This window comes from Moschus berezovskii, chromosome 9 (genome assembly GCF_049115385.1).
Source record: "Moschus berezovskii isolate FMDL1 chromosome 9, NW_MosBer_1.0, whole genome shotgun sequence".
Taxonomy (NCBI): Eukaryota; Metazoa; Chordata; class Mammalia; order Artiodactyla; family Moschidae; genus Moschus; species Moschus berezovskii.
The window spans coordinates 109,000,769-109,013,233 of NC_142468.1; the positions used below are offsets into that span (position 1 = coordinate 109,000,769).

Here is a 12,465-nt window from a genome sequence, read left to right on the forward strand (position 1 = left end):
TTCTAAAGCGTAACCAATATTACACTTTATTATAATTATGATTTCTCCTGTATTTCTAATTTTTATTAAACGAGTATATGTTACTTTTATAAAGAAAATAGGAAAATCTTCCTCATAAGTGTATGTGTATAGTATGTATGTATATGTATATAAACACATGTGTGTATAAATAGTTTCTCTGAACATATATATATATATTTTTTTTTTACAGAGAAGTCTATAAATAAGTCTACCACATAATTTCTATGCAAATGTATTCACGTATTCGAAATAACCCTTGTTCAAGGAAATTTTTAGAAAAATCTTTTTAAAAAGTGAGGAGTATCTAAGTAGAAAATGTATTTTTTACTATTTTCTTTTTGCTTGGCAGTATCTACATCAGAGAAAAAGGTTTAGAGACACATATTATTATAAGCAACTTGTTGAATTATTCCTAAAATGTTATATATGAAAAACTTGGAAACCATCATGTATTATTTTTACTGAAGTCTTAACTGATAACATGCCTTTATGCTTCATTCAAATAAGTAAAACATGATCAAAAGATGGTAGGTACTAAATATTCCATCTGATCCTTGAAAAACAATAAGCATCATATATCTTTTATACTTCCATTATTTCTATTTTCAATTTTTAACAATGAAATAATATTCTCAGCACAGAGATAATATCTACTATATTGTTCAAACTAGCATTCCAGGCAAGAATGTTGTCTCTGTTATCCATTCTATCAGGGTAAAAAAAAAATTTAACTGATATAAAGAAATACAAATTGGGTTCTAACAAACATTTTTACAACCAGAAATATTTCTAAACCATGGCCAACCATTCACTATAAATACTATTATATCACCAAATACATTTTGGAAAAATGATTCAATATAACAGCTCTCAATAATCGTATAATAAAAAATTCACATCTAATTGCCAAATGATAGAAAGGATAAAAGAATTTAGCTAAATTCTAAGAAATTTTGCCAAGACAGTAAATTTACTTTTTTAATGTATGTATTCCTCTCTTCAACAAAATGTAACCTTTCTGAAGAGATTTGTTTTTTGTTATACATTGCTATATGCCTCACACCAAGAACACTAACTAAGCATTTAATATGTCCATATATGAACAAATGAATAAAGTACTTTTCTGTGCAAAAACCAGTCAGTTTTATTAATATCTAGGTAAGAGTTGGGAGGAGACAGTTCTTCTAAATGGCCATAGCCAACACTTTTTGCTGTGAGGTATCTAGGAAAGATTATGACTTGACATATATAAACTAAAATGCATAATAAAAAATGCTATTATCTTTTTCATAGACCCTAAATTTGTAAATTCTGAAAATTAAACATTTTGAGCTTTTCCTGACCAAAAAAAAAATTCCTTTTTAAATAATTCAAGATCCCAGGAGCTTGAAATTCTTCATATTATCTAACACTTAAAAGAATTATGTTTTAAAAGTAATAAATTTTTCCCATTTTATTGCAACCTTTTTGCATATCTCAGATTATAAGTAATTTTTAAATATTATAAAAGCATGTGATTCTATGATAAATAACTATTTCCTAGAGAAAATATCTCATTTTAATAAAATGCTGTAAATTTACCTTTCTGCAGTAGTAGACTCATCAGAAAATTCAGTATCTGCTGAACTTTTCCTACTATTATTTGACCTCCAAGATGATGCCAAAGGAAGTTCTTCTGAAGACATAGGTCTTGGCCTTTGGCCAATCCCAGATGGCTGTTGTAAGCCTGCAGATTGTTCTTCAGTGCTTAAAACAGCTATAATTGCTCTTATAGTAGCTTCATCAACTTGAGACCAAGGTTTGGATGGAGCTCTCATTCGACGTAAAAATAAGCTGTGCCACTTCTGTCTAAGTTGCAGCAATAAACTGGCTGCCTGTAAAAAAAAACAGCTTTTTTTCAGTTCAAATGAAAGTGAAAGTGAAAGTCGCTCAGTCATGTTCAACTCTTTGCGACCCCATAGACTATACAGTTCATGGAATTCTCCAGGCCAGAATACAGGAGTGGGTGCCTTTCTCTTCTCCAGGTGATCTTCCCAACCCAGGGACTGAACCCAGGTCTCCCGCATTGTGGGTGGATTCTTTACCAGCTGAGCCACAAGGGAAGCCCAAGAATACTGGAATGGGTGGCCTATCCCTTCTCCAGTGGATCTTCCCGACACAGGAATCGAACTGGGGTCTCCTGCATTGCAGGCAGATTCTTTACCAACTGAGCTATCAAGGAAGTCCTCAGTTCAAATAGGTAACAGCAAAATATGTACCACACTTGCAAGAACAATTATTTATTGGTCTGAAATTGTTTCCAAAGGACACATTTCACATTTCATATATTTTATTATCAATTTCATTCCTTCTGCTGCATGAAAAAAATGAAATTTCTTCTTTACCATTTTGAGGCACTAGAAACACAAAATCAAGTTACACAGTCCAATGAGAGAGAAAGAAAAACAATGTGTGGTAAAGTGTGATTAATACTGGAAAAGTAACAGCAGGGTAAATAAAGAAAAAATACATTTAATTTCATTAAAATACTTTATTTTACTGCCAAATGATGATGTCCAGAAAGCAGCTGAATAAATACAGAGAAAATCCTAAGTTAGAGATACAGATAAGATGTACCTGGAAGTTATCAATGTATAAATGATTACTAAGTCTACACACAGAGGTAAGGCCCCTAGAAACTGTGCAGAGACAGTGTAAAGAACAGAGTAAAGAACATACTACTGGTGAACATCTAACATTTAAGGTACAAGCACATACAAAAGGGTACATGAAAGAACCTAAGAAGGAACAGCCTCTCTAGATAGAAGAAGAATCAGGGAAGAGGAGTATTTTAGAAACTAGTGACAAAGAAGTTGGACAGGGGTGAGGAAGGAAAATAGGGAAGGGTGTGGGCAATAGTGTTAACTATGAGAGAAAGGCCACATTTATCAAGAACAGCAATCTGGCTTTGACAACATGGAGGAGACACCATCGAAAACGGCAAGTACAGTTTCAGTGAAGGGAAAAATCAACGGGAATGGAAATGAGACTGCAGTAGGTTGAGTGATGAAGGAATGCATGTAATAAAGTAGCTCTAGCCAGTATCAACTTTTGACAGTTCGTATTGTCCCCCAAAAGGATATAAAATGATCTTTAAAAGTAAAGATAGAATTAAGGGAAGGCTTTGTCAAGAAAAATTTTAATTTGATAACAAACATTCATCTTCCTATTTGAGAGATACATGTAAAGAGAAAACAGAATGACCTAGTATCTTTCCCTTTAAACAGAGTTATATAAAATAAAAGAATTTCTTGTGTACCCAATACTCAGTATTTTCCTATATGTACAAACATATTCAAATATCACCATGCTCAAATACTGAGTGACACCTAGGTTTTTCAAATCCTCTATAGGAATAAACTGCAACATGTCAAAGAATGTAATAGGGCCCTATGAAAACTGAAAAACAAGGTGTATTCTATTCTCTCACACTAAGGGCTCAATTTTTAAGAGACAATTTTCTTCCATTCACTGTTAAGAGACAATTTTCATCACACCGTGTATAATTCATACAACTGAATGAAAAAAATCTATCACATTACTAGAAAGCAACTTACCTCTGGCTCTAGTTTGAAATTGAGCCACTCATCAAGTTTTAAAGTTGCCAAATTAGCAGTAGTCCTGTCTTCCATTTCACTATCACTACTGTCATTAGGAATACCATCCACTGTTCAAACACGTAAGGAAAGGAAAAGAAATTCACTTTTACTATCTAACATCACAGCAAAAAAAGTAAGCCAATACAGATACTCTGCATTTACACAAATCCTCCTGATATACTAACAACTTGTGTGGAGAGTTCTCTAAACACAGTAGGTCACAAATTAAAACTCAGCATCTGGCCATTCTTTATTTCTCTACTCAAATTCTAAATATCAGAATTTCTCAAATCTTTTCCTCAAATTTTTACATCCTCAATGCCTAGCACAATAACTGACATAAATAAATATTTGCTGAAACACCAAATAACAAAAAATTGAAAACAATCAGCATATCCAACTATAAAGAAATATTTTAAATGCATTGTCACTTTAATGCGACAAAATATTTTCCAAACATTTATATGACATATTAAAAATGTTTTCTATATTTTATATTTTGTGAAACAAAAATAGAATATAAAAATAACAGGAAATATTTTAGGGTGAAATACCTAAAATATTTAAACACACAGAAAAAGTATATAATATTAAAAAGTGTCTGTATAAAGGTAGTAGAATTATGGGTAACATTTCTTTTAAACAATTACCTTTATTTATGTTAAACTATCATTTAAATTCAAGTGGAAGAGAAAACTAAACTTCCTATCAGCAAGATTAATCAAAAATGCACAAATCAGTATCAAACTACCTTAGAAATCAATTTCAAGAATAGTAGTATATTTTAGTATTTTTTAATTAGTCTTAACACATCAAAAGGGAGCTGCTACCACATAAATTTCTATAATTTCAAATTCTGTTTGGTTTAATGAGAAGAAAAAACCAGACTTTTCTCTCAAATAGATTTGTATTTCCATCATAATATATTTACCACGAAAAGATGAAGGTTCCTGAAGAGCATTACTTGCCAACCTAGCTGGTCCACAAAATACCAACACAGTGACAGGTGTCACTGCTGAACAGCATCTAATATTAGCTATCCTATGAGCTCTGGTCATTTCATCATAAATAAGCCAATCTGTGGGCAGTGCCTGGATTGCTGCAGTTTGACCATTAGCTGGAGGAATCTATTAGAAAAATAAATTTTAAAACTGTTAACTGAATTTATCACTTAACTTACTGGTAATTCTTTTAAACTGTACAAAGTCCCTCAGCAAAATAGATGATGCATATATTACTACTCAAACAAAAATTAAAGCAAATCATTGCTCACGTAGTTTGTACAAAAGTCCCTTAATACTTAACACATTACTTTCGATTCTATCAAAATTTTGTTCTAGTGTTGATTGTACATTTATAACTAATTAATTTTGCAAAGTATGTTGGTATTGGGAACATTCTTCATTGATTTTCAACTATTTAAATTAGACAAGTTTTACCTCAAGGCCAAAAAGCATTCAAAAAGTTTTACCTTTTTATATTGAGGCTGACTGAGAACTGAAGTGGGATGAAACCGTACTTTTTTCTCCTTTGGCCCTGCCAACACTACATTCTCTCGGTCCACATGAACTAAATGAGGATACATGCCTGCAACCAATGCAGCTTTAACAACAGCCCAATTCTCAGAATTTGTGTTAACATCTCGAATGTCACCACCACCTCTTGCTCTCACAAAACCTAGAAAGATGAAAGAAACCACACCAACTTTTTCTACTTCACAAGATATACTTTTAAATTTGTGGTTTTCACAAAAAAAATAATGTATAACAGATATAAGTTTAATGATTCAAATTTCTCAATAATTCATAAAATTTCTTCTGAGAAGTTTAACATATAGAAGCAATGTTATAAGAAAGTTCAGGTTTACTTAGACTAAAGTAAGCAGTAGATACACTAGGAAGTTGTGGACTTAAAAAAAAAATACATACTCTTGCAACAAAGTTCTCCATAAACAGCTATCAGAAGCATCCTAAAATCATACCTAAAAACCTAAAATATTCTGCTGAATGGTATTAATATCATGTTGGTTGTAATAGACACTAATCCTGGAAGTGAAGTCAAATAAATATAAAGTATTCTTGCTTGAATTTCAATAGTCCTTCATATCTCCCCATATTTGAAACAACTCTAAATCCTCTGGGTCATGCCTTATTTCACTTTGGCACTTGAGCTATTCTAGGAATCCAGGCTCAGGTAGTTTTCTTCTATTTCCTCAAGATAAAATGCCACTCAAAAAGAAGTTCAAAGAAACAATTCTAAAATGATATAGCAAAACTGGCATTCTCTTAAAAAAAAAAAATCAAGTGCCTTCATGTGCTTACTAGTTGCTTTATGTTCCAAAAATATAAAGGACAACATTCATATCAATCTACTTAATTTTTAGCAATTTCTCTTCCATAAAACTAATTATTTATTAATAGCAATAAAACATAACAAGCACCATTCCTAAATCTATTTTCCCCAAAAATATATTATAAATTGTTTATTGCCAACATTATAAAATTCATTTATCACCCACAGCTTCTACAATATCATTTTTTTAATCAACAAACAAAAGTTAATATCATGCAGAAGTCTACAAAGTTAATACAAAGTAGTTCATGAACAAAAGATATACAACATGATAATGTTATAAAGATAATGCAAGATGGCATTAGTTAACGTAAGAATGTTATACTATACTATACTATACTATACTATAAGGTATAGGCAGGGTACTCTCAGTAGTTGAAATAGGTTCTTTGGAGGAAAACTTTACCTGATGCTCTAAGTTGACCAAGCAACTGAGTTCTCATGCCTATGATTATTTCCATGGTAGCTTGTGAAAGAAAATTCTTTTCACAAAAGGCTCGTTCCCACCCATCACTTCGAGCTTTCTGCCATGCCTATAAAAATAAAATTACACAAAAGACACATCACTTCTCAGTTAGGCAGCAAAGTAATTGAAGATCATTATATTAACCACTCAAAGTCAATTCTTCTTTTTCTAATTCTCTTACAAATAAAGAAAACAAGCAAACAAAAACATACTCATAGATATAGAGAACAGATTGATGACTGCAAGAGCGGGGAGGTTAGAGGAGTGGAGGGTGGGTGAAACAAGCGAAGGGGATAAAAGGTACAGACTTAAAGTTATAAAATAAATAAGTCCTGGGGATGTAATATACAGCATGGTCTATAGTTAATAACACTGTATGGTATATTTTAAAGTTTCTAAGAGAGTAATTTTTTTCATTTTTGACATGAACACTTATTTTTTAAGTAATTTTTACTGGAATATAGTTGATTTAAAATTTGTGTTAGTTTCTGTGCACAGCAAAGTGAACCAGTTATACGCACACATATATCCACTCTTCTTTAGATTCTTTTCCCCTATCAGTCATTACAGAGTACCGAGTAGAGTTCCCTGTGCTGTACAGTAAGCTCTCAATAGCTACCTATTTTATTTATAGTAGTGTATACATGTCAATCTCAATCTCTCAATTTATCCCTCCCTCCTCCTTTTCCCTTCAGTAACCACAAGCTTGTTTTCAACATCTGTGATTCTATTTCTGTTTTGTAAATAAGTTCATCTGAGAGTAATTTTTGTTTTTTGGCTGCACCACACAGCATGTAGGATCTCAGTTCCCTGATGAGGGGTCAAATTGCAGCCCCTGCACTAGAAGCACAGAGTCTTAACCACTGGACCACCAGGAAGGCCCAAAAGTAACTTTTTCTATTAAGACATAATTGACTTAACATTAGCTTTAGGTGCGTAATATAGTGATTCAATATGTGTATATATTGTGAAATGATCACAATTTTAGTTAATAGACTAGAGAGTAGATTAAGTTATCACAAGAAAAAAATATTTAGCAAGGAAAGATAAGAAAGCCTTCTTAAGGGAACAATGCAAAGAAATAAAGGAAAACAACAGAATGGGAAGACTAGAGATCTCTTCACGAAAATTGGAGATACCAAGGGAACATTTTATGCAAAGATAGGCACAATAAAGGACAAAAACTGCAAGGACCTAAAAGAATCAGAAGAGATTAAGAAAAGGTGACAAGAATACACAGAACTGTACAGTAAAGCTCTTAATGACCCAATAACCACAATGGTGTGGTCACTCATCTAGAGCCAGACATCCTAGAGTGTGAAGGCAAGTGGGCCTTAGGAAGCATTACCACGAACAAAGCTAGGGGAGGTGACGGTATTCCAGCTGAGCTATTTAAAATCCTCAAAGATGATGCCGTGAAAATGCTGCACTCATTATGTCAGCAAATTTGGATAACTCAGCAGTGGCCACAGGACTGGAAAAGGTCAGTTTTCATTCCAATCCAAAAGAAAGGCAATGCCAAAGAATGTTCAAACTACTGTACAACTGCACTCATTTCACATGCCAACAAGGTAATGCTCAAAATTCTTCAAGCTAGGCTTCAGCAGTATGTGAAATAAGAACTTCCAGAGGTACAAACTGGATTTAGAAAAGGCAGAGGAACCAGAGATCAAATTGCCAACATATATCGGATCATAGAAAAAGCAAGCAAATTCCCATAAAACGTCTACTTCTGCTTCATTGACTACGGTAAAACCTTCGTGTGGATCACAACAAACTGTGGAATATTCTTACTGAGATGGAAATACAAGACCCCATTACCTGCCTCCTGAGAAACCTGTATGCAGGTCAAGAAGCAACAGTTAGAACTGGATAAGGAACAACTGACTGGTTCAAAACTGGGAAGAAGACTGTATATTGTCGCCCTGCTTATTTAACTTATATGCAGAGCACATCATTTGAAATGCTGGGCTGGAGGAAGCACAAGCTGGAATCAAGATTGCTGGGAGAAATACCAACAACCTCAGATATGCAGATGATACCACTTCAATAGCAGAAAGTGAAGAGGAACTAAAGAGCATCTTGATGAAGGTAAAAGGAAAAAGCTGGCTTAAAACTCAGTATTCAAAAAACAAAGATAATGGCATCCGGTCCTATCACTTCATGGCATATAGATGGGGAAAGAGTGTCAGATTTCATTTTCTTGGGCTCCAAAATCACTGTGGATGGTGACTGCAACCACGAAATTAAAAGATGCTTGCTCCTTGGAAGAATAGCTATGACAAACCTAGACAATGTATTAAAAAGAAGAGACATAACTTTACCAACAAAGGTCCATCTAGTCAAAGCTATGGTTTTTCCAGTAGTCATGTATGGATGTGAGATTTGGACTATAAAGAAGGCTGAGTGCTGAAGAATTGATGCTTTTGAACTGTGGTGTTGGAGAAGACTCTTGAGAGTCCCTTGGACTGCAAGGAGATCCAACCAGTCAGTCCTAAAGGAAATCAGTCCTGGGTGTTCATTGGAAGGTCTGCTGTTGAAGCTGAAGCACTAATAGTTTGGCCACCTGATGTGAAGAACTGACTCTAGAAAAGACCCTGATGCTGGGAAAGACTGAGGGCAAGAGAAGAAGGGGTAACAGAGAATGAGATGGTTGGATGGCATCACTAACTCAATCGACATGAGTTTGCGCAGACTCCAGGAGACAGTGAAGGACAGAGAGGTCTGGCATGCTGCAGTTCATGGGATCACAAAAAGTCAGACATGACTTAGCAACTGAACAACCACAACATAGTGATGGATGTTAACTAGGCTTATTGTGGTGATCATTTCTCAATATATACAAATACTGTCAATTAGGCTCTACACCTAAAACTAATATAATGTTATATCTCAATTATATCTAATTTTTTAAGAATAAATAGTTTTAAAATAAAATCTAAGACTTTATAATCAAATAGAATTATCATTAGATAATTTATACTCAAATGCTATGATGCTATGAAAGCCACTGAGTATAAAGTCCCAATAAGAATGAAGTATCCGGTAAACTAAATACCTGGCTATATAAAAATATTCACCTTTATAGATGTGCCTGCTAATTTTCCTCCACTAAAGTATGAGAGATTTCCAACTAAGCCATCATAATACCGTTATATCTAAGAATCCTGTCACTCCAGGCCTCTAAAAATAACCTTTATATCAACTTCCTACTCTCTGTGAGAATGGAAAGTGAGATTCCTAGAAATTACCTATATGTAGTATAGTAAAGCTTCTCTTTGAAAATGAGTTCTCTTGCTTCAGAATATAACGGAAAAGCTGGGGAAAAAACAGACTAGATAGGAATTCTACTCCAAATCTTCCTCTGATTACAATATTATCACTTAATATTATAATATATAGTAGCTAATATACCCAATTAATAACAATGCATCAACTTCTGTTCCATAATGCCCACAAAAGAGCTTACATTTATTATTTTTTTAATTGCAATATCATTTCTTTTACTCAGGCTCCCTATTCTTATCCTTTTTTTTTTTTAACATTTTATTTTATTTTTTAATTTTTTTTTACTTTACATTATATTGGTTGGTTTTGCCATACATTGACATGAATCCGCCCCGGGTGTACATGAGTTCCCCTTCTTTTTTTTTTTTTTTTTTTAATTGTGTGCCAGATATTGTTAATTTTAACTTGTTTATTTTTTTTTTCGTTTTAATTTTATTTATTTATTTATTTTTTTGCATTACAATAGTTTAATATGAACAATCAGAACTAATTAACAGTATAACAATATTTTACAACTGAAATAATTAAAATAAACTATAAAATTACTACCTAAAACAGGTCTGATCTAGCTTATTTACTTTCTATAATTTCTTCAGTGCTGCAAAACCATTTATTTCTTTTTTTTTTCATGTTTTAATAAACACTTCATCTTTTTGTATTGCTTTTTTTTTATCACAATAATAGAAATTTAACATCATATATCACTGTAAAACACATTTCCACATAAATGCTGATAAGCACAAAATATTTTTCATCATTTACATTTTAACTGTAATAATATATGGCAGAATTAAAGCTGCATCCATCATGTGTCTAACTCACCTTGCTGTAATGAATTTTTAAATGTAATGGTTTCTGTTGCAAAGTAAAATCGTACATAATGTCTAGTGACACAGTACGCTGGTGGATGGGTGGATTTGGAAAATGGAAATGCAACTTCATTTTTAATTAGATTTATAAACTTCACCACCTCCACCTCCAGCCAGCTTCCCAACCCTCCCTCCCACCACCATTATTTATTTATTTTTTTAAAATGAGGCTTTTAATTAATGTTTGACAGAGCTGATTCAGGTTGAATAGACTAAATTTCTTTAAACAAACTTACTTATACTCCAGAGTCCTTTAAAAACTTAATAGCATTTATACATTGAAGGTATTTGATTTTCTTGTAACTAGCACTTCAAATGCAACAAGCATTTGACCCAACAAGCATTTGACCCAACAAGTAAAACTTTCTACAGTTCATAACTTTTATAAATAAAATAAATTAAATGTACAGTGAATAAGTTCTCTGAAATATTTCAATATTTCTGCAGGTTTAGTAACATCGTAAAATACATTTCAACTAAAATTCACAAATCTAAAAATCTGTTAGGCATTTTTAGGCGTTTTAAGTTGGAAATGAAGACCAATGTTACATCGTAATATGCCAATTACAAATAGTACTTCAAATAGCAAATACTACAGTTTGTCCCAAACTTTAAAAACTATTCATGAACTCAACACTGAACTATTGATGGCTATGAGAATTGTTTCCTAGCCTTTTTGAAAATTTCAACCCATTTACGTTTAAGGTAATTATTGATAAGTACGATCCCGTAGCCATTTTCTTTATTACTTTGGGTTCAAGTTTATACACTCTTTCTGTGTATCCTGTCTAGAGAAGATCCTTTAGCATTTGTTGGAGAGCTGGTTTGGTGATGCTGAATTCCCTCAGCTTTTGCTTGTCTGTAAAGCTTTTGATTTCTCCTTCATATTTGAAGGAGATCCTTGCTGGGTATAGTAATCTGGGCTGTAGGGTATTTTCTTTCATCACTTTAAGTATGTCTTGCCACTCCCTTCTGGCCTGAAGAGTTTCTGTTGAAAGATCAGCTGTTATCCTTATGGGAATCCCCTTATGTGTTATTTGCTGCTTTTCCCTTGCTGCTTTTAATATTTGTTCTCTGTGTTTGATCTTTGTTAATTTGATTAATATGTGTCTTGGAGTATTTCGCCTTGGGTTTATCCTGTTGGGGACTCTCTGGGTTTCTTGGACTTGGGTGATTATTTCTTTCCCTATTTTAGGGAAGTTTTCAACTATTATCTCCTCAAGTATTCTCTCATGGTCTTTCTTTTTGTCTTCTTCTTCTGGGACTCCTATGATTCGAATGTTGGAGCGTTTAACATTGTCCCAGAGGTCTCTAATATTGTCCTCATTTCTTTTAATTCGTTTTTCTTTTTTCCTCTCTGTTTCATTTATTTCTACAATTTTATCTTCTAGTTCGCTAATCCTGTCTTCTGCCTCTGTTATTCTATTGTTTGTCCCCTCCAGAGTGTTTCTGATCTCATCTATTGCATTATTCATTGTATATTGACTCTTTTTTATTTCTTCTAAGTCCTTATTAAATCTTTCTTCCATCTTCTCAATCCTTTTCTCCAGGTTATTTATCTGTAACTCCATTTTGCTTTCAAGATTTTGAATCATTTTCACCATCAAAATTTGAAATTCTTTATCAGGTAGAGTCCCTATATCTTCTTCTTTTGTTTGTGTTGGTGGGCAATTATCTTGTTCCTTTACTTGCTGGGTATTTCTCTGCCTCTTCATCTTGTTTATATTGCTTTGCTTGGGGTGGCCTTTTCCTCTTCTTGCAGTTTGTGGAGTTCTCTTTATTATGTAGTTTCTTCGCTGTGTGTGGGGTTGGACGGGTGACTTGTCCGGGT

The 12,465-nt window shown here is 33.2% G+C and overlaps 1 protein-coding gene across 2 annotated transcripts in view; it reads right to left on the reverse strand.

Annotated features, from left to right (window-relative positions):
- YTHDC2 (YTH N6-methyladenosine RNA binding protein C2) overlaps nucleotides 1-12,465 on the reverse strand; it is a 73,711-nt gene that overhangs the window by 15,303 nt on the left and 45,943 nt on the right. For both annotated transcript variants that reach the window (XM_088840139.1, XM_055435697.2), the window contains exons 21-25: nucleotides 6,418-6,544; nucleotides 5,131-5,336; nucleotides 4,591-4,786; nucleotides 3,618-3,727; nucleotides 1,603-1,895 (exon numbers count right to left, since the gene is read on the reverse strand). In XM_088840139.1, the coding sequence (XP_088696265.1) occupies nucleotides 1,603-1,895; nucleotides 3,618-3,727; nucleotides 4,591-4,786; nucleotides 5,131-5,336; nucleotides 6,418-6,544 (932 nt within the window). The remainder of the gene's footprint in view (nucleotides 1-1,602; nucleotides 1,896-3,617; nucleotides 3,728-4,590; nucleotides 4,787-5,130; nucleotides 5,337-6,417; nucleotides 6,545-12,465) is intronic.